This window comes from Lagenorhynchus albirostris, chromosome 13, assembly GCF_949774975.1.
Source record: "Lagenorhynchus albirostris chromosome 13, mLagAlb1.1, whole genome shotgun sequence".
Classification (NCBI taxonomy): Eukaryota; Metazoa; Chordata; class Mammalia; order Artiodactyla; family Delphinidae; genus Lagenorhynchus; species Lagenorhynchus albirostris.
The window spans coordinates 7,067,095-7,090,306 of record NC_083107.1 but is presented as its reverse complement, the minus strand read 5'-3'; the positions used below and the strand labels follow the sequence as shown (position 1 = coordinate 7,090,306).

The 23,212-nt window shown below is 45.2% G+C and overlaps 1 protein-coding gene across 1 annotated transcript in view; it reads right to left on the bottom strand.

Moving 5' to 3' along the window:
• The window catches only part of AFF3 (ALF transcription elongation factor 3), a 478,605-nt gene that overhangs the window by 118,750 nt on the left and 336,643 nt on the right, over positions 1-23,212 (bottom strand). The window contains exon 12 of the mRNA XM_060170002.1: positions 4,862-4,913. Within this exon, the coding sequence (XP_060025985.1) occupies positions 4,862-4,913 (52 nt within the window). The remainder of the gene's footprint in view (positions 1-4,861; positions 4,914-23,212) is intronic.

The window sequence follows — 23,212 nt, the reverse complement described above, 5'->3', positions numbered from 1 at the left end:
GCAGAATACACATAAAACGTATACCAACATAGATCATATCTTGGGCCATAAAAAATACTCAATGCATTTATAAAAACTGAAATCATACAGGATATGTACTAAGACCACAATGGAACCAAACCAGAAATCAATACAAGTAAGATCACAGGGAACCTGGAAACACTTGGAAATAAAACAACACGCTTCTAAAAGCATCAAAGAGGATGATGTCTCACTGAACTGACTGACAAATGAAGATACAACATACAAAAATTTGTGAGATGTGGCTACAGCAGTGATGAGAGTGAAAGGCACAGCACTACATGTTTATATTATAAAAGAGGACTGGGCGCACACCCTGAGCAGACCAGAACTCAGAGAGTCCTGCACCACAGTGCTCACTGCAGCTCTGTTTACAATAGCCAGGACATGGAAGCAACCTAAGTGTCCGTCGACAGATGAATGGGTAAGGAAGATGTGGCACATATACACAATGGAATATTACTCAGCCGTAAAAGGAAACGGAATTGAGTTATTTGTAGTGAGGTGGGTGGACCTAGAGTCTGTCATACAGAGTGAAGTAAGTCAGAAAGAGAAAAACAAATACCGTATGCTAACACATATATAGGGAATCTAAAAAAAAAAAAAAAGGTCATGAAGAACCTAGGGGCAGGATAGAAATAAAGACGCAGACGTAGAGAATGGACTTGAGGACACGGGGAGGGGGAAGGGGAAGCTGGGACAAAGTGAGAGAGTGGCATGGACATATATACACTACCAAATGTAAAATAGATAGCTAGTGGGAAGCAGCCGCATAGCACAGGGAGGTCAGCTCACTGCTTTGTGACCACCTAGAGGGGTGGGATAGGGAGGGTGGGAGGGAGGGAGACGCAAGAGGGAAGAGATACGGGGATATATGTATATGTATAGCTGATTCACTTTGTTATAAAGCAGAAACTAACACACCATTGTAAAGCAATTATACTCCAATAGCGATGTTAAAAAAATCAAAATAAATCAATTTTCAAAAGTAAAAAAAAAAAAAATAAAAGAGGACAAATCTCAAATCAATCATCTAAGCTCCCTCAAGAAACTAGAAAAAAAAGAACAAAATGAACCCAAAGCAAGCAGGAGGAGGGGAACAATAAAGATAAGATAGCAATGAAATTGAAAAAAGAAAAACTGACAGAGACTACCAATGAAACAAAAAGCTAGTTCTTTGAAAAGAGCAATAAAATTGATAAAGCTCTAGTAAGACTGACAAAGAAAAAAAGAAGATCTGTATCAAGAATGAAACAGGGGCTATCACTATAGATCCAGGCATCAAAAGGACAATGAAGGAACATAACTCTACACACATAAATATGACAACATAAATGACCTGATGGATTAATTACTTGAAGAGCATATACCACCATAACCTACCCAATGTGAAATAATCCGAATAGTCCTTTAAGAATTAAGGAAATAGAATTTGTAAGTTTCTAAAAGTCTCCAGGCCCACATGGTTTCCCTGGAAAATTCTGACGAACATTTAAAGAAGAATTAACATTAATGTTATACAATCTCTTCAAGAAAGAGAAGAGCAAGGAACACTTCGCAATTCACATGATAAGCCAGCACTGCCCTAATGTCAAAACCAGACAAAGGCAATACAAAAAAAGAAACCTTCGGAACAATATTCCTCATGAATATAAAAAGACAAGCATGTGAGGAAAATGTAGAGCAATGGGAATTCTCTTATACTGCTGGTGGGAGTGTCAGAAGGTACAACCACTCTGGGAAAATGGTTTGGGATAGTCTACTCAAATTGAACATCCTATAGCACTTCTACTCTTGGGGACAGACCAATAGGAATGTTCCCATACACCCCCCAAAGACCTGTACAAGAATGTTAGTAACAGCACTATTCCAATAGCCCTAAACGCCCTTGTGTACGTCAGCAGTAGGACAGGTAAGCAAATTACAGTATATGCACATAATGGAATGGGATCCAGCAATGGAAATGAAAAAACTTCACTTCATGCAATATCATGCATGAGTCTCACAAAGAAAATGCTGAGCGACAGAAGCCAGACACAGCAGCGTGCACTCATGATCCTATTGATGTAATTGTGCTTCAGAGACAAGCGCAATTACCCTACGGTGTTAGAAGTCAGGAGAGTGGTTATTCTTTTGGAGGCTGCTGCCCCGAAGGGGATGTGGGAGACCCAAGAGGCTGGTCATGTCTGTGTCTTGATCTGGGTGCTGGCTACACGGGTGAGTGTGGTTTATGAATATTCATCAAGTTGCATTCTTAGGTAACGTGTAACTTTCCTCTATGCCTGGTGTATTCCATTGTAAGTTGACTAAAAAAGAAGAAAAAAGCCTACTGGATCTGGTGACATGAAGATTGTGGGTGAGCACAAGTTGTGAGGAAGTGGCAGGCTGCAGGGATCTAAGGTTGATTCCAATTTTACAAATGGCGGCACCAGAGCACCGAGCAGTTCAGTGACTGGGTCTAAGGCTGCAGAGCCACTGGGTAGCAGAGCAGGGACTTGAACCCAGGGAGCTGCTGAGCTGGTGCTCACTCACTAAACTAGCCTGTCTCTTATTTTGAGAGCACCGAGGCAATGATAAAGGAACATCAAGATGGGAATATGTAAATGCATGAGTGTATGAGGCTACTTTAGGAAGAGCAAAGAGCTGTAGCAACTCGATGCTCTCGTGGATGTTCCTTTATCACAGTGGCTACACAGGCTGGTGACCGACAGTCACAAAGACCACCAGGTGTCATGTTAGAAGAGGACAAGGATTTTAGTACACTATATTTATCGAGGCAGGGAAACATACAGTACATTTTTGAAAGATTTTGGGTTAAGAGACGGACTCTGATTATATCTGAAAAAATAATTTACGTTAGATGCTTAATTATCTCTCAATGCCAGAGAAATGCAGAGCGTGTATGTGTGCCGTGTATATGCACAGGCTCCACTCTTTTGGGGTGCAATCATATTTCGGTCTTGAAGAGAAAAAAAATTCTATGTCATCAGTGTTTTTCAAAAGCATGGGATTTACGATTTTGTGATTAGGTCAGGGTATATATAGGATATATAAAGGATAACTTAATATAATCAGTGTTAGAGCAATTACTAAACTGCCACATACGAAACCACTGTCCGGAGTCTTAATTACAAGGGAGGATTAGGGTATGAAAGTCATTCATTCTGTCAGCTGCTTTCATTGTAAAAGACAGGAAGGTGTACATACGTACGGACCGAAAGCAAGAAGGATGTGACTGGCAGATTCACAGTACAATATTTTCCACAGCTACAGACTGAAGCAAAATGAGTAAACTAAAGGTTCTCACTGCCTTAGAGAATGTTTCTAGTTCATCCTTGATAACTAATTTTTTAAAATTGTGTTTTCAGTGGAAACATTTCCTGGAGATAATTCAGGAAATTCTTTCCAAATTAAGAAAGTCTCGCTGAATGAAACAGTCTGTAAATCCCTTTTCCAGTATCAAGTATACACACTATACATGTTTGCTGTGACTTAATCCACAGCAAACATAGGTCCAATCCTATCTGGACCTCCACTGGGGAAAAAAACACAAGAGATGAAATCATTTGCTTGTAGACACAAAGACGAGGAACCAACATGAGGGGTGAAATCGTTCCCCAGATCTGCCAAGATTGCTGGGTTGAGGCTGTCTGACGGGCCTGCTGCATGCACCTAGAAACAGATCAATAAATCTCTAGAAAAGCCTGAGTGGCCCTCCTTGCTCAAACTTTCTTCACTCGGGCTTTTCTCAGCTGGCCAATCTAGTTTCAAACTGCATTGGGTTCTATCTCATACCCAGTCCCTTCTTTGATGCCTCACCTTCTCTTACAAGGCGAGCAAGCTTTTCTGTGATCTCACAGTCATATCTGGCTCAGATGCTCTTCCCGGAAATTTCCTTTGATCTCACCTCTGCACACTCTCTCAGTACATTACGTGCATTTGCATGTCTAGACAGCTGCAACACCTGCACAGCATTCCATGACACCTCTGTATAAAATTCACCATTCCAAGATGACCTGAACAGTACACGTGTCTTGTATCACGTGTAAAAATGACAGAAAACCTCTCTGAATTGTCTTCATACCTATCACGTTTATCCCACCTTGACACGATACAAAACAGGTGATGAGAAAAAGGAAACAGAAGTGGAGGAAAATCTGTCTTTTCATGCTTTCAAACTTGCTTTAAAATACAAACATTTCCTGAAATGCAGAAGTGAGAGTGATGAATGTTAATTGGGTATTTTATCACCTTAACTGACTGATCAGAAGAGTATTTATAAACCCCTGACTGATGTCTCGAGCTGATAAATCAACACCAGGGGAGAACATTTCAAGCACATTTATCACTTAAGACAAACAGGCTATTCTGAGCGCGATTATTTTTTATTCATCGTTTTAGCTCACCTCTACCTTTGCTTCCGCTCAATGTTAATGATATCTGTATAAGACTTCTCAATATTCAATGCTAAAGCATGCCTGTTGCATGCTGATGAGGTGAAGCTCACACATTTGATCTCCAGAAAGCCAGTAAGTAACCTTTCCGAAAAAGAAGCTCTATCTCACATTGAAGCCTGATCCCAGGCGGCTCCCTTATAAACAGCTGCTGTTGGCTTCGATGCCATGAAGATCACAGAATTACAGTTTTATGGGAAATTAAAGCCAAGATATTTGAACAGACTGGCCCAATGGCACAGAATCTCATAATCAGCAGAGGATACCCAGCGTCCTAGAGCATCACAATTGAGCATTTGTATGACTCAGTTAATACCCAGGACAGTCTACCAGATTGGCATCATCATATCACATTCAGAGAACGGCAACATCAAGGAAAATCTTACCTGTTCATTCTCCTCTTCATCGCTACTTAGCTTAAGGTCATCTTCTAGCATTCTGAAAGAGGGAACAAAGAGGTACAGATACTTAGAAAATTCAAGAGAATTTAGCACCAAAATACCTGTATTAGAGCAATGTTTCAGTAATGAGTGTATTAGATTTACTAATTAAAAAAAAATGTTTCCTATTGAGCCCTTTTCCTCTGATGCACTTAGGAAATTACAAACCGCCACATCATGAAAATAAACCCTCACAACAGCCAAAGGACGTGATGACCTGCTTCAGGAATATGAGGTTTTTGGGCTTCCCTGGTGGCGCAGTGGTTGAGAGTCCGCCTGCCGATGCAGGGGACACGGGTTCGTGCCCTGGTCCGGGAAGATCCCACATGCCGCGGAGCGGCTGGGCCCGTGAGCCATGGCCACTGAGCCTGCGCGTCCAGAGCCTGTGCTCCGCAACGGGCGAGGCCACAACAGTGAGAGGCCCGCGTACCGCAAAAAAAAAAAAAAAAAAGAATATGAGGTTTTAAACGAACAGAGTCAAATAGGTGCTTTTCCTTGTGAAGTTGTAATGCCACAATTATTTGTCCAGTGTTTTCCATGTGGCGGGTGCTGAGCTACATCTCCATCACCATTCGTGGGAAGCAGAAGGAGAGAGCGGGCAGAACCCTGCCGAGAGCTAGAAAACCACAAACTCAAGTTCTCAGAGCAGCTGCTGGGTCTTCCCCCATCAAAGATCTGGAAAAGACAGCTGCCTGAACATCCTACCGGATGAGGAAAACCAAATAGGAGGAAACTTTCTGGAAAGACTCTGGGGAGGAACTCCCCAGAGCCCCCTGGGTCCCTCAGCTGCGTCATGACAACCGCAGTGGGGAAGCTTACTTTTGGGTCCGTAAGAGTTAAAAGTTTAAAAAAAAAAAAAAGAATTTGAGAAAGAATATATGGGTATGTATAACTGAATCACTTTGCTGTACACCTGAAACTAACACAACACTGTAAATCAACTATACTCCAATATGAAATTAAAAGAAGAGGATATATTAAAAAAATTAAATTAAAAAAAGAAAAAATTTCAAACATTATTTCTGACGATGATGAAACTGTATTCTTATCAGCATTGCTGATTTATTTCTTTGTAGAATAATCGTTTTCAGATGAACTCATTTCATAAGAAGTCTCACTCAGAAGTGTGTTCTACACACAGATGAATGCAGAGCTCTTCTGTCCGGAGTGAGGGGAAGAGTCCGTCTTTGGATGGACCCTGGGGCTCCAGGGATCAGTCTGGAGGCCACTGAGTCCCTGTGCTCGAAGGCCTCGCTCTCCTCTCTGAAATCACCTTCAAAGTCCAAAGACTGACCCCTAAAATGTGTTGTTTCCTATAAAAGCCAATTATAGGCCTATTGTAGATACATTCCTCTGAATATTTTTATAAGTAATTTCAGTGACTTTTGGGGTGAGCTTGGGGTAAAGACCTGCCAGGGCAGGGTGTGGGCCCACTTCTGCCTCTCACGGCTGTGTGTTTGGGGCAAATCAATAAACGGCCCCGCCCCCAGCCCCATTTCCATCCTTGTAAAATGAAGGGCTGTGCTGGACATCTCCAAGGTCCAGTCCTCCTTTAGCGTCCAAGTCTGCAAAATAAATGTGCGCCCTATTTCCTAAAGTAAAACAACTCCTGTATTTGCTCTGAAGAGCACAGTTATGAAATTTTAAAGCAATTCTTGGTATTAAGAATTTAAGCCATAACCATTAGGACACCAAATCCCCCCTGGCTACAGCTATTCTACTAGTAGCAAGTGGTATCCTTCTTTTATTATTCAAACCAGAAGCAAACAAGCCAAACACTGGCAAGGACTGCACAGCTGCACCTCAACCGCCCTTTACGTCTGTGTGGCACGTCACTCATTTCCCTTGACCTCACAAACTTGAACCTGGGCTTCGAAGAGAAGAGATGCTGGTGATTTATTATATTAGAGTGCTTTTGGGGGAGAATCTAGGAGAGGACAGTGTTTCCTTTGTCCTGGGACACTACTGACCAGCACGGTGACGGCACAGAGTACAGTACCAGTTGGTTGGCTGGGCTGGGCAGCTACCCCAAGACGATTTTTTTTGTTTTGGCTGCGTTGGGTCTTCGTTGCTGTGCATGGGCTTTCTCTAGTTGTGGCGAGCAGGGGCTACTCTTCGTTGCAGTGCACGGGCTTCTCATTGTGGTGGCTTCTCTTGTTGCGGAGCACAGGCTCTAAGTGCATGGGCTTCAGTAGCTGTGGCACGTGGGCTCAGTAGTTGTGGCTCGTGGGCTTAGCTGCTCCGCGGCCTGTGGGATCTCCCCGGACCAGGGCTCGAACCCGTGTCCTCTGCATTGGCAGGCGGATTCTTAACCCCTGTGCCACCAGGGAAGTCCCCCCAAGATGACTTTTCTACCCAAAGGCACAAATACGTTTCTGATGAAAAGGACCAGAGAAGTCAGGACAGTTTCTTACCCTCCACTCCTCACTCCCTCTTTTGGGGTCAGCTGCCAACTGCGATTCGGTTTAATCTCAAGGACTGCCCTGTAAACACTGGGTGTTCAAAGTGTGGGTGGTTCCGTCGGGGGATGGGAAGGGGAAGGGAAGAACACACAATCGTTGTTAATGTCCCCCGTTAGATGGAAGTCACGTCAAGGGTGACTGAGGAGTTTCATCTGCGTATGGGCGACGGCGTGGACAGATTTGAAGGCCATGGCCAACCACAGCAAGATGCCCCTAAATGCCCCGAAGCAAGGGATCTTAGCTTGGCCGCACACCCGTCCTGTGACTCGGTTACCACGTGAAGCTGGCAGCGTAAAAGCCGTGTGTGGGGTTCCTTTTAAGGTAGGGAGTAGAACTTGTTTTGTTTATTCTAGGTGCACGCTCAATGTGTCAACACATGAACATGTGTCTGGTTGAATCTCAGGCTGCCTTTCACACCCCTGATCCTGGGAGAGTCACACCTCTGGGCCATGGTTTTGTCATTTCTATAGTGAGACTCAGCTCCCTTGTCATCCTTTCCAGAAGAAAAGCAGTCAGAGATCCACCTCACTTTGGGAATAGAAATTATCACTGAATTTACCTCTCTTATGTTAAAAAAAAAAAAGATTAATTGTGTTTCTGGTCTGAGATCCAAAAACAAAGGATCAAATGTAAAAACATTCTGTATTCAACAGAGGCCTGGAGAGAAGTTAGACTCCAATAAACTTCAGAATGTCTTGGAAAAATGGGAACACCGAGTCTGACAGCTCATTCACATTGCACGGTAATCCTGTGAGCCTGCTGCTACCAGCACGAGGGACCGCATTCCTGGAACAGACGGTCACCACTGCCTGGCGCCCCAGACCCCAACAGGCGTGCGCTGAGATGACTCAGTCTCAAGGCCACCCAAGAACACGCCCGGCCCTTCTGCATCATTCTGGTCACAGTGGAGTCCCTGGGACTCAACTTCCAAAGCACAGTGCTGGTCCCTTTTAACGCTGGGAAAACCAGAGTGGCTTCTCAGAGAGCCTGAGGAGGAGCTGAGGAAGATGTGAAGTTAGAGAAGAATACGGAAGAGCTGGGGCCACTTAGGAGCCTGAGAGCTGTCCTTGTTTGGTAAAGGCTGTGTCTGCCTCCTTCGAAACACACAAATGGCACCATCGGAGCAGTCTGCCCCCAAATCTGATCCCACCTGCTTGACAACATGTTTATCATCTGTCTGTTTTCAAAAGGAATTACACTGGCGTAAGTAAATTAAACAAGAATAATAATAACAAAAGTTTTAAACCAAGAGTGAAAGAAAATGCAAAGTAAGTGTTGGTTAGGACACAGGGCAGAGACGGAGGATACCTGACTCTGTTTTTGATGCTCTGAAGCGTTGAGGATGGAGACTGGGAGGGTCATCAGCACGTAAGTGCAGGGCCCATGCTTCAGTATCACACTGACTCGCAGGGCCTGACGCACCTCTGCATCCCTACAACCCCCTCATCTGAGCACCACCAGGCCTTCCTCCCGATGGTGACGCCCACCCACCCACAGCCACGCTCCTTCCATGTCCCTTGGTGCCCACCCCCCCTTCGTGTCCCTGCAGCACCCTCCTAGGTGTCCCAGCTCCTGTCCAACCTGACCTCATTCAACCCTACCTCGAGGTGGGTGCTGCCAGGGCAGCAGACCTCGGGGGTCTGAGCACAGACTCTGGAGTCAGACTGCCTAGGAGGAATCCTGGCTCTGCCACTCAGCTTGCTTATTAGCACAGAACCTTGTGCGGAACCAACATTCAACACATGTTCATTCTTCATTAGTATTCCTCTTTTACCTCTGAGGGCCATGCCTTGGAGCGTTTAAGAAACTTGCATGCGTAAACAGTTTGGGACAGAAGATGCTTCTGTAACAATGCCTTAAAACTAAGCCATTTGCTCTGTTTTCAGGCCATCTTGAGAAGAAAAGATGACGTTTTCTAGAGGTTGCGGAGGGGGATCTATTTTAGGATATAACTGCTGCCATGGTTGATTGATCTGATGCCTGCAGAGGACAGAAAACACGGCCACCAGCCTGAGTGCACAGGGGACATATCCTGGGAGCCTGTGGTCGGCCACACAGCCTGGAGTACCCACAGCCTGATGACAACAGCTGAAATAAAATAGATAATAAAGTCAAACTCTGCGAATGAAGGCCAGAGAGCAGAGGTGCAGCCAGAGGTACAGAGAAACCTGGACTTCGTGCCCTGAGCACCTGAACAGCTGTCATGCTGTGTCCAGAGCACTTCCGGTCAGTGCCTGGTGGTAACTTCACAGTGGAGTCTGACCAGACAGCTGACTTCACAGTGGGACCCTGACGGGACCGAGGCAGGATTTTTTTTTTTAAACATGCAATTAGGTGATTCAGAGTCTAGCCATTTTTCACTGGTGAACTGTGTAGACAACAGTTTCTTAAAATTATTGTCCCCGGAAAATTACAACATGCCCCCTGAACACCTGGTACAAAGGGTCAAAAGGTTTGAGCCACGGGCTGAAGGCTCTTATGCTTTCACGCAGGGACAGAGGGTCCCATGGGAACTGTGTAGAGGAAAGGGTGTGTGGAGGTTTGCCTCTGAGCTCAGATCGGGGAACCCAGTACAAACATTTCCATCTGTGGTTTGCCAAGGACCATCTCAGGTGAACCTCTCTGCTTCTGGAAGTGAAGGATGAAGAAAACACTGCCTCACCACCAACAGTAGAATTGGCATTCAAACACCCAATCACCTACACATTCAATTTTCTACTGCGTTCTTTCAGTGGTGGGCACCTATCTTTGGAAAGCATACTGTCTCCCAGGGCTGGTTCTTCTCACACATTACATTCAAATCAGCATTGCCATTTTAGCCATTTTTAAGTGTCTTAAAATTCTGAAGGTCTGGCATAACGAACTCTCACAGAACCCAGTCGCCTCATCTGAAGGTAAGGCCCTCAGAAAAGGGAGGGATTCAATACAACCCTTGCAACTTTACTATCTGATGATGGTAGCTTCCCTGTGTGTACTATTTTTTAATTGAGCAGTAGACAACTTTACGTTGTAGCTAGTGCTTTTATATACATATATATTTTAAAAATAAATTTATTTATTTAGTTTTGGCTGTCTTGCATCTTCGTTGCTGCACACAGGCTTTCTCTAGTTGTGCCGAGCAGGGGTAACTCTTCACCGTGGTGCGTGGGCTTCTCACTGCAGCGGTTTCTCTTGTTGCAGAGCACGGGCTCTCGGCACGCGGGTTTCAGTAGTTGTGGCACGCGGTCTCAGTAGCTGTGGCATGTGGGCTCTAGAGCGCAGGCTCAGTAGTTGTGGCACACGGGCTTAGTTACACTGCAGCATATGGGATCTTCCTGGACCGGGGCTCGAAGCCATGTCCCCTGCACTGGCAGGCAGATTCGTAACCACTGTACCACCAGGGAAGTCCCTGGTGCTTATATTTTTGAGGTCCACAATTTCTCAGGAAGCAGAAATAGTAGCCTACCCATAACAGATGGCCAACTGCTTCTAGGGTTCATCTGTATCTTACACAGGTATTGCAAACGGGCACATTAACTACCTTCAAATGTAACGACAGTCATTTCACAGAGCAGCAGTTTTTAATTAATAGGGTTTCCCTGGAATTACTTGTCATTTGGGGTCCTTATCAGATCTGAATCCTTTAGTCCTTTAAAGTTCATTTCATTTTGCTATGTCTTAATGGCTTCTTGAAAATCTGACTTTTATATGGGCTGTTTGGTTTGCAGATTTGTTTCTATAGCCGGTGCTTCTATGATCTCCACCTATTTGAGATTTAAAGCCAAAGGCAAATGTTTATGAATCCCCATTAAACATATTCATATATGCAAAATGGATAAAGAAGATGTGGCACATACATACAATGGAATACTACTCAGCCATAAAAAGAAATGAAATTGAGTTATTTGTATGGAAATGGATGGACCTAGAGTCTGTCATACAGAGTGAAGTAAGTCAGGAAGAGAAAAACAAATACCGTATGCTAACACATATATATGGAATCTAAAAAAAAAAAAAAAAAAAGGTTCTGAAGAACCTAGGCGCAGGACAGGAATAAAGATGCAGACATAGAGAATGGACTTAAGGACACGGGGAGGGGGAAGGGTAAGCTGGGACAAAGTGAGAGTGGTATCGACGTGTATACACTACCAAATGTAAAACAGATAGCTCGTGGGAAGCAGCTGCATAGCACAGGGAAATCAGCTCGGTGCTTTGTGACCACCTAGAGGGGTGGGATAGGGAGGGTGGGAGGGAGACTCAAGAGGGAGGGGATATGGGGATATAAGTATACGTATAGCTGATTCACTTTGTTATACAGCAGAAACTAACACAACAATGTAAAGCAATTATACTCCAATAAAGATGTTAAAAAAAAAGACATTTTCTATAGTGCATCTCATTGAAACCTCAATGATTAAATGATAGTACTACTAAAAAAAAAACCCATATTCATAAACGCAAATATCTATTCTAACAATTAGCCGTGCATGATAAACCTGTTATGCAGGTCCACCTCTCTGAAGGAATCGAAGCCATCCTCTCCACTGCTTGGAACACAGGAGGAGAAGTTATAAAACTCATTTCATTGTTTTTGAAGTCCACTGCTCTCTCAGGGTCAGCACTACCATCTGCCTGGGCTTATTTTCAAAAACACTTGACCACCTTCCTCTCCACATTCGTTCAGAAGAATTTAGCTTGCGCCATTCCCCAGTTAACTGGGAACCAGGATGGCCTGGACAGGCTCAGCCTGGGGCTGGTGATGTAGTGCATCCAAGGCACAAAGGAAGGACCTTAGTCTGGAAGCCAACGTAGAAGTCAGGAACGAGACAAAGGGTGGTCTAGATGACCTGAGAGCTTCCAGCTCTGATGCTTTCCTACCTGGGTTTCCTACCTACATCTTTTGAGGCAATGTGGAGCATAGGGAGATGGTTTCTGTTCACACACATCTTCTTCCTGGACCCCCTCTTCCTAGGATTGGTTCTAGCTGTCAATGAAATCACAAATGATCTTCTGATTCTGCCATGTGCACCCTGGGGCGAAGGTGTCCTGTACCTCTTCTGTTTAAGAACAATAGGTTCCAATGGTCCTTTTCTTCCGCTTATACGATGAGTCCACCTGCGACCTTGACACAGGCCTGTTTTCCCTGGGGGACAGCATCTCATTTCTTGCTACTTCAGACCCTCGCAAAAGCCAACCTCATTCAGGAGACCTGTCAAACCCTGGTGAGATGCGGGATGAACGTGTGTCTTCAAAATCTCAGTCAAGCAACCGCCTTTCCAAATAGTCCCATATCTAGTATATTAATATAGAATAAATGGAAATCAAAGGAAAGTAAAAGTCAACACTAATAAAAGGACACAGTCTGTGGTACTAGAGTGTGGAGTGGTGGAATGAGGCTGGCCAGCATTGAGTCTGAGTTCTGTCCGTAACCAGCTCTGTAAACTTGGGCAACGTGTGCACTCACTCTGGATATTACTTCCACATCTCTAAAACGAAGCTGGGATAAAATGACCTCTACAGCCCCTCGTGGCTCTGAATTCTGACTCTCTGCCTTTACCAATGCGTGGAAAGTCCAGTTAGATTGTTGGAGGTTTAGAGGGTTCCCTGGATCTGAGCTGATACGACTCATAAAAGTAAAACTGACAGGCTGGAATCTGAGTCAGGATCCACACTGGAGTCAGGAGCCTGGGGTGAAGTCCGGTTACTTCTTTGAGCACTTACTTCCTCGTATGTCAGGTAAGACATTTCCCATCGTTGTTCTAAAAATTCAATAGGAAATGGACATGGCAGTGCTTTTAGATGGTAGAGTGCTACATAGAATGTTTGACTACTTCTGGAAACATTTCGCATGTGATATGGTGTGTAGGACAGAGCCTCGCCCTCAGGCAACAGCCTGTGACTCTATGATACCAGAGCAGCTTCTCGTGGACCAGGAACAAAGGCAATAATCAGACTGGAGCCCGGAGCTCCTGCACCAGGTGGCCACAAGGACTGGACTGGGAGATCATGCCAGTTCCCCAACTGGGCTTGAGACCAGGGAAGTGTTCTTTCCTCTGTTACAAACTAATCAATTGTCTCTAGGTATTTTCTGGACACTTCCTTATTACAGTGAAATGTCTCCCCAAACACACATCCAACAGCTTTTGGGTAGTTAAAAAAACTAGATTCATCTTTTTCTTTTCTCCTAACAGCATCTGCAAATAAAATCAGATGACACGTATGCTAAATGATGAGCAGAGCAACAGAGCAATTTGCTGAGCCCCCAAGGAGCCTTCGTCAAGTCCTCTAGGCTCTGGTCCACACGGCACCAGAACCATACATCCTCTCAAACGCTCTGTGTCTGCAGGATCCTTCATTCTTTCTAAGGAACAATGTGTCCCCGAGCTCCACCACGAAGGCACATTTAGAAAAGCAGGAAGTCACAAAATATTCTTCCAAGTAACTGAAAACGGGACGCTAGCGGCCAAGTGTACCGAGAAGTTCCTCATCAGATCAGTCCTCTGGGGCAGGTGGACTGCCGTAGGACGCGGAGGTGCTGTGGGAGAATGTTTACAGAGAAAAGCGGCCTTAGCAGGCCACCTGCTCTGACCTCCAGCCCTAGGGAAGCAGGAAGCTCCCTCCACAGGCACCCTGGGAGTCAAAGCTGGGCCAGTGGTTCTCAGACTAGAGCAGAAGCAGCATCACCTGAGGGCTTGTTAAGACACTGGTGTCTGGGCCCACCTCCAGGGGTGGGAAGGGGCCCCCAAATTTGCATTCATAGTAAGTCCCCAGGTGATGCAGAGGCTGCCGGGCAGAGGCCTCAGTTTTAGAAGCGCTGGGCTAGGCCAACACCTCCTGCCCGCAGAGGTTTATCACATTCCTAGTCAGCTACTGAAAGTCGAGAGCCTGTGATATGGCCCCTTGAGCCACCTCTGAGGGCATATTGGGGCCTGTGGTCTGGGTGGATGGGTGGGGGGCCTGGGGCCCTGAGGATGTGTACTCCTCCCCAGATCTCTCCCAGTTTGCCCTGGCCCACAGGGTAGGATCCCAGAGAGGACCAGGGACCCCCTCCTCTCACCCCCAAATCTGCTAAGGAAAAGAGCTCGCTCATTCAACCAACTGAGCCTGACTCACTGAGTACAAGTTCCAAAGGCTCTGTGCCTGCCCTCAGAGCATCGGGTTATCAGGGGACAGAGACAAGTAATCCAGTGATTGTTATATGGTGGGATGGGCCCTGGAGCAGAGCACTGGAGGAGGAAGGACCTGTGCTGGCTTCAGACTCCTAAAGAAGTCAGATGGAGTCGGGGAAGGTGACCCCCGAGCATGGCATGCCTGGGGATGGAGGTAGGTTATATCCTGCACTCCCATGATGTTCTTTTCTTTTGGAAAAGTGATACACACACAGGGTTCCAATGCCATCCCCCCGCCAAAGAAAAAATCCAGGGAAATGTCTACCTCCCCTCCTGTCTCTACCTGCTCGCTTCCCACTCTTTCCCCCAAAGTCACCACTGTCTGTAGTTTCTTATAGATGATTTCCGAGTTTCTTTAATGCATTAACCAGCAAATGGGAACACAGCACTTTGGACCCCTTACAGTCAGTACATGGCACTGGTGGACGGGTGTAAGGTTAACGGGACCCTCGTTATCTAGCTGCAGCAGGCAGCTCTAAGACACTCCCAACGACCCCAGCCTCCTGGTACTGTGTCCTCCCCACCCTGAGTGTGGCTGAACCTAGTGACTTCCTTCTAGGGAACAGAACAGGGCAAAGTGATGGGGTGTCACTCGTGAGATTGGGTGATGTCCGCCTGCTGGCATGCATACTCTTTGGCTCTCTGGCTGGTTTGCTCGGATGATGAAAGCTGCCACGTTGGGAGCTGCCGTATGGAGAAATCCCCACGGCTGGGAGCTTAGGGGACCTCTGGCCAACGGCCAAGGAGGGAATGAGGCTCTCAGCCCAACCACTGGAAGGAACTGAGTCTGGCCAACAATCACGCGATGTGAGCTTGGAAATGGATCTTTCCCTAGTCAGGCTTTGAAGTGACTGCAGCCCCGGCTGCAGCCTCTCCAGAGACCCTTAGCCGGGGGACCCAGCTAAGCCACGCTCATATTCCCGACCTACGGAAACCATGAGATAACAAATGCCACTAAGTTTGCGGGTAATTTGTTGGCATCAACAAGTAACTGGTATGCCACTGGATGGTAGTAAATATTTAGTGTGTCCCTTTTCAAGGTCACTCCCAATTGCTTGCACTAAAGCATGAACAGCCATCATTCAAACTGTCTCACAGAGGTATAACGCAAGCCTAACAGGTCATTAAAATGTTCTAATAGTCACATTAAAAAAAAGTAAAAACAGGTAAGATTACAATATAGTCAATATATTTAAGCCAACATAGCATTTCAAGGTGACAACATACACATTTCAAGGGCTCAGTAGCCATGTGTGGCCAGTGGCTGCTGGACTGGACAACATGGGTTCAGAGCTTCTGCAGAAGGTGAGGGGTGTTGACAACTCCAGAAGGTGTCATGTCCCCACCTCCCTGCAGCTCTCCTTTGCCTCTTGCAGGGGTCAGTCTTCTCTACAATTCCTGCCTCACAGGGTGCACTGGACAAGCCTGTGAAGGTAAAGGCCCTGGTAACTTAGAGTGTGGAGGAGCTGAGCGGGAAAAAGGGAAGGCTCTGGTCAGAACGGATTGCAACCGCACAGCCCCAATGACGACCGCTGGTGGACACAGGGATTCCAGAGGCCTGTTTCTGAGCCCGTTGAACGTGTTAACGACCCATCTTGCTCCCAATTCTGATGACACTATCTGCTCATGGCATGGCGCGCCGTGATGTCTTACAAAACAGCTGTAAGGCAGAAACCAGCGCACAGCTGCAGGTGGCCCACAGAGGGCTATGCTCAGGGCCATGCGTTGAGGAGCCATGGCCTCGGAAAACGGAACAGGGGCAGCCTTGCAAACACACCTTGTAAAACGCTGACCACTTGGCAAGGGAAGTCTGTCCACTGTTTGCTCTCATTTATCACGTCCCCATTTCTGTTGGATGTAGTAAAGACACATCTCACTAAAGTTATTTGAAATATCCCAGGTTTTCTTTTTAGTTTTGTTTTTTGCTTTTTTTTTTTTTTTAGTTGTGTATTTTAAAAAGTGTGCTCGTTGTTCTTTTTACTTGGAATTACAGTTGCAAGGGGACTAGACAGGGGATCTGAGCAGCCTGGAGGGAACTCTTTGTCTGGGAGAAATGGAATGCTGGGCCCAGCTTCCCTGAACATCTCAGGACTCTTTCCACCCAGAAAGCTGTAAGCACCGCACACAGCTGGTGTGACTGTGAAAATATGAAGATGCTCCATCTTTTCCACTCAGGGCACTGCAGGCCACGGTTGTAAAGTAGCTTTCTCCGAACTGACTTGAAAATTGCTTCCTCCTAAAAGAATTATAGGGAAAGAGGGCTGGACGGACTCGATCATTTCTATCAAAAAACAAGCTGGACTCTAGAAAGGGTACTTTAATAGGGAAGGCTCGCTCCTCAAAGATGGTTTTAAAATTCCTCTCTTTGTTCGGTACAAGGACTTTTAGAAAATTAGCTTCTGAACTAATGTTCTTGGTATTAGAGAATTCCGTTTCTAAGGCGTAATGAATTCAAGTACAGAGTGTGAAAGAACATGGTCCTTTTTCGGCAGAACTGGAAGAGAGGTTGGGGGACCTCGACTGGGAAGCTTTGCACAGACTTGACCATGGGCATTTCTTTTTTTGTTTGTTTGCGGTACGTGGGCCTCTCACTGCTGTGGCCTCTCCCGTTGTGGAGCACAGGCTCCGGACGCGCAGGCTTAGCGGCCATGGCTCACGGGCCCAGCCGCTCCGCGGCATGTGGCATCTTCCCGGACCGGGGCACGAACCCGTGTCCCCTGCATCGGCAGGCGGACTCTCAACCACTGTGCCACCAGGGGAGCCCTCATTCATAACTTTTGACAGGAAGAATGTATTGAATCTAGAAGGGTCACACATACGGCGGGCCCAATACCAGTTTTTGCATGTCTGTGGCGATCGTTATTGACAAGTTGATTCCTGAGACAGCCCCTAATTAAGAGATTTAATTGAACAGATAAACTGTTAGGGTCAGGAAAGAGAACCCAGCATAATCTCCAAATAAGCAAATGCACACATGTTGAGCTACGCCCATGTCACATGTTCCCTGAATATGGCCTAACATGGTGGTTTCTAAACTTTACTGCACACTGGAACAACTTGGGAACTCTGAAAAATATGGATGCCTGGCTCCCACCCCACCCCCATATTCTGATGGAATAGATTTGGGGTGTGATCTGGGCATCCACAGTTTTAAAGGTTCCCTAGGTGATTCTAATTTACAGCAAAGCATAGGAACCCCTAGACAACACAGAGTGAACTTGGACCGTCTGCAGAGCTGAATGTCTTGGATAGCTCTGTTCCCTGGATCAAGTCCCGAACTCTGAGTTTTAGTTTGTCCGCTAATAAAACGCTACAGCAGTAGAGACACAAATGAGACAATAAAAGTGAAAGCACACTGGAAACTGTAAAGCCTCCGAGGGGTTGCTCAATGATGAGGTCAGCATTGCCCGTGGTGCTTAAACGCTGATTCGTGGGCCTCCTTCCCAGAGATGCTAATTTAATTGGTCCTAGATTGGGCACAGGCATCGGTATTTTTGACAAGCATCCCAGATGAATCTACAATTCAGCCAGGGTTGAAAACCACTGCCTGATTCCAAGTGAACTTTCGCCTTCTCATTAAAACCATCTGCAATCCACAGAATAGAATTCTCCGCATCTTATCTGCCTTTGTACAGAACTAGTGCATTGTATTAAGACTGTGTATCAACTCAACAGCCTCCACCTTTCCCCCGTCTTCCATTGGAATATGAATGCTTTCAGGGGAGGGGTGTTACCTCCTGAGTACCTAGGGTAAGGCACAAGCCCATCTTTACTAATGAGTTAAGGAGTTATCATTCTGCGTTTCAGAATTCTTCAGGGGTTGTTTTCAGAAATCATAGGCAGTGCTAGGGCATCTGAGATCATTTTCGGGCCTGTTCTTTAGCCTCTGGGAGGAAATACAAAAGATACCATAGGTTATCCTGCCTTCCAAGTTCTCTGGAGAAGTCCCCAAGGTTTCTTCAAGACAGTACGGTACAGTATGCAAGGTAATCTGTGGACATCTCAGCGTCATTTCTTCCTTTGGAGCACTACCCTGTTTCACAGGGGCTAGAGGACTGGGAACTACATTTCCTACATGCCTGCCTGCAGGGTTCTGAGTTAGATGTTGCCAATGAGAGGCACCCCCATAGGGTTTGGAAGGCCGAAGGGTAACAGAGGCCATCGTTGTACCAAGGCAGTGGAAGCAGGTGTATAAGCTTCAGCAGGTGGCAGATGTGAGGTTCTGCCAGAGGCTTCCAGGCAACCTTCTGGGAATAAAACCTGTCAATGCTGAGATGCCTGTTAGCAGTTCTCTGCAATTCTGGCATTTACTGATTTCCTGAACTAATCACTGATTTCCTGTTGGCCCCCTGACCTTAGATTCCCTAGCCCTCCTGATGGACTTGGAAGGCATTCATGCCCTATGTTAAGTGCCCTCCTATTAAAACACCTAGAGTGGTTTCTCTTTTCCAGACTGAATTCTGACTGGTGCGTATAGTAATTAAGAGCCTGAGCTCTGCAGTCAGAAAGCCTGATTGATGGATTCGTATCCCAGCTCTGCCACATACTAGCTGTGTGTCCTTGTGCAAAGAACTCAGAGTCGCTCCCTCAGTTTCCTCATCTTTAAAATAGACAAATAAGAGCGGTAACCTCCAAGGAATGTGGGAATTATATGGGGGAAAATGTATACAACATTTTATACGGTGGCTGATACACAGGAATGACTCAATACTCAACATTCGTATTGGAATTTCACTACCCATGCCATCTTGTAACAATCACCAGGCTGTAACTTAAGTCCATTTCACTTTTTCTAACAGAAACTTCTTAATTTACTGACCACCACCAGTGAACCAGGTACATTCTAGATGCTCGAGATAGAAGGTTGAAAAGCCTTTGCCTTCACATGGCTCACTGTTTATTGAAGGGAAAGACAGATAAGTAAGCCTAGTGAAGCGATAAAAAGTGGGAGTACAGATCCCCATCTTCTTTCCTTGTCAGAAAATCCTGGCCCCTTTTTTTCTTTCCTCATGGGCTTTATTCTCCAGTCTTTGAAACACCTGTATAGTCTTCAAATATTAGTTCCCCAATGTCCTTCCCAGGGTACAATCATGTGAAGGACAAAGTCCACTATCCAAGCTAACTCAGTACTAACTGGAGGGGGAGAAGTACCTGTTCTACCTTGGAAGTCAACAGTTCCTAAGTTTCTCTAATTAAAGCTTTCTTCACTTTAGTTCATTGAGTTGTTCCTGCCCCATTAAGTCTTTTTTCTTTCTTTCTTTCTTAAACATCTTTACTGGAGAATAATTGCTTCACAATGATGTGTTAGTTTCTGCTGTATAACAAAGTGAATCAGCTATACTTATATACATCTCCATATCCCCTCCCTCTTGCATCTCCCTCCCACCCTCCCTAACCCACCCCTCTAGGTGGTCACAAAGCACCGAGCTGACCTCCCTGTGCTATGCGGCTGCTTCCCACTAGCTATCTATTTTACATTTGGTAGTGTATATATGTCCATGCCACTCTCTCACTTCGTCCCAGCTTACCCTTCCCCCTCCCCGTGTCCTCAAGTCCATTCTCTACGTCTGCATCTTTATTCCTGTCCTGCCCCTAGGTTCTTCATAACCATTTTTTTTTCTTTTTAGATTCCATATATATGTGTTAGCATATGGTATTTGTTTTTCTCTTTCTGACTTACTTCACTCTGTATGACAGACTCTAGGTCCATCCACCTCACTACAAATAACTCAATTTCGTTTTCCTTTTTTTTTTTTTTTTTTTTTGGTACGCAGGCCTCTCACTGCTGTGGCCTCTCCCGTTGTGGAGCATAGGCTCCGGACGCGCAGGCTCAGTAGTTGTGGCTCAAGGGCCCAGCCGCTCCGTGGCATGTGGGATCTTCCCGGACCGGAGCACAAACCCGCGTCCCCCGCATCGGCAGGTGGACTCTCAACCACTGCGCCACCAGGGAAGCCCTTGTTTTTCTTTTTAAGGCTGAGTAATATTCCATTCCCATTAAGTCTTGAGGGAAAGAAGCCACTGCCTCTCTGTTCAGGGTATCCATAGGTCATTTGAGACTTATGGAATGTTAGCCTCCTATGTTGTGTGGACCAAGATGCCCATTCTGGCCCCTGTGATTATGGGCAGAACCAGCTGGAACCAGATACTGCAGGGATCCCGCCGGTGCTGCACCTCCAAGCTGTCCCTCTCTGGAACGTATGCCTTCGGCTGCCTATGCCTAGACGCAGCCTTCTAACATGAATCCACTCACCCTCTCTGCCACAAACGTAGTAAGCGGATCACTTAAATGTAAAGAGAAGGAAAAGCCATTTATGTTCCATGTTAAAGCAAAAGCATCCTGTTAGCTATTCACTGAACTGGGAGATTGGCATTTGATCCTCAAACCAAGGCATTTCCGTGAATTCACCTTTAATGCTACCATTTTTGTAGTACTTTGCATGTTATCTCTGATGCTTCTAGAACTATTCACTGTAAAACGAATCCAGGTGGTCAGAATACATAAGTCAGATAACCTCAATTAAAAAAGAAGTCTCAGAGGGGATACATGTGTATGTATAGTTGATTCACTTTGCTGTACAGCAGAAACAAAACATCGTAAAGCAACCATATTCCAATAAAATTTTTTTAAAGATCTCATATATATATGTATACACACACACACACACACACACACACACACACACACACACACACACCACCAAGACTAGTTCACCACTTTTTCTTTTTTACAGTGAATAGGTTTGAAAATTAGGTCAATATATGAAATGTTCTAATTTTCAGGTGGCACAGGCAAAAAAAAAAAAAAAGAGAATGAAATAATGCCACTTACAGCAACACAGAAGGACCTAGAGATGATCACACTAAGTGAAGTCAGACAGAGAAAGACAAATACCATATGATGTCACTTATATGTAGAATCTAAAATAGGACACACATGAACTTATTTACAAAGCAGAAACAGACTCACAGACATAGAGAACAGACTTGTGGTTGCCAAGGGGACGGAGGCGAGGGAGGGATAAATTAGGAGTTTGGGATTAGCAGATACAAACTATTATATATGGAATGGATAAACAACAAGGTCCTACTGTACAGCACAGGGAACTATATTCAATTTCCTGTAATAAACCATAATGGGAAAGAATATGAAAGAGAATATATATATGTGTAACCGAATCACTTTGCTTTATACCACAAACTAACACCAGCATTGGTCAGGCCACTCTGCAAGAAAGTTTCAGCATTTCCTCATGGTTTTAGATCAGGTATATTTTGGGTTTAAGTAAAGAAGAGTAAACTTGCAGAATCAAGTTGTTTGCTGCCTATCCAACTTTTTATGTATTCATGTACAGCAGACCTCGTTTTACTGCACTTCACTTTACTGTGCTTTGCAGATAATCGTGTTTTTTACAAACTGAATGTTTGTGGCAACCCTGCGTTAAGCAAGTCTATCGGTGCCGTTCTTCCAACAGCATTTTCTCACTTCATGTTTCTGTGTCACATTTTGGTAATTCTTGTAATATTTCAAACTTTTTCATTATTATTATATTTGTTATGGTGACCTGTGATTCGTAACCTTTGATGTTTTACTGCTCTGATTCACTGAAGGCTCAGATGATGGTTAGCATTTTTAGCAATAAAGTGTTTTTAAATTAAGGTATGTACATTGTTTTTTAGACATAACGCTATTGCACACTTAATAGACTACAGCATAGCGCCAGCATCATTTTTATATGTACTGTAAAACCAAAAAAATTGTGTGACTCGCTTTATACGATATTTGCTTTAATGCTGTGGTCTGGAACCCAACCTAGAGTATCTCCGAGGTCCGCCTGCACTTGATTTTCAGTTGGCAGAAGGGAATCTCAAGTGCAAAGAAAAATGATTCAATGAAAAATTTTAAGTGCGAGTGCAAACTTTTGAGACAGAATTTGACTTCAAAAGAGTGCTTTTCTACTTGCTGCTTAAGAAGATAATCAGTACTAATCATAATAAATTTAGTTACTATACTGGAACTCATGGCTAAATCCTGCCTAATTGGGTCTATTCGTTGATGGAGGACAGGAGAGGAAGGCTGAAAAGAGATGGGATCCATGACCAATGCAGACTTCTTGATTTTCCAATTTTAAATGAGTCAAGACTCCTGGTACATAGGTTTTCATTAAAATGGCAGAAAATCAATTGATCTCTGGATCAACACTAGACAACACTGTGAGGTAGGTGACACTTATCTTTGAAAACCCCTACCTTTTCAGGGGTGCTCCCCCCACTCCAGGGCTATGCTTTCATCCAGATTCCTTTCTTACACGGGCACTGGAGCACCCCCTGCCCCTGCCTGGCCCCGAACCATGGTCTAGAATGGGTCTCCTTTCCTGCCTACCTGCTAAAATAATCTTCCTCTGTAGCCCACACCCTTGGAAGCGGCTGTGACCTAGACACACTGCATGGTGCAGGTTGGCCAGAACACACCCCTTCTAACAGTTTCCCAGGCGCTTGTGATCTGTGATGACGTCTCACAGTTAAAAAGAGAAGAAACGGAAAACCAGAAAACAACAGAAACCTCCCCAAATAACACCAAAAAAGATCCTGAAGGTGTGAAAGTAAGAGTAGAAGTTTTCAGGTACAGTGTCAGGCCCTTGGATGGACCATTTTACTTTCAACCGGCCTTACTGCACAGTTAATACAGA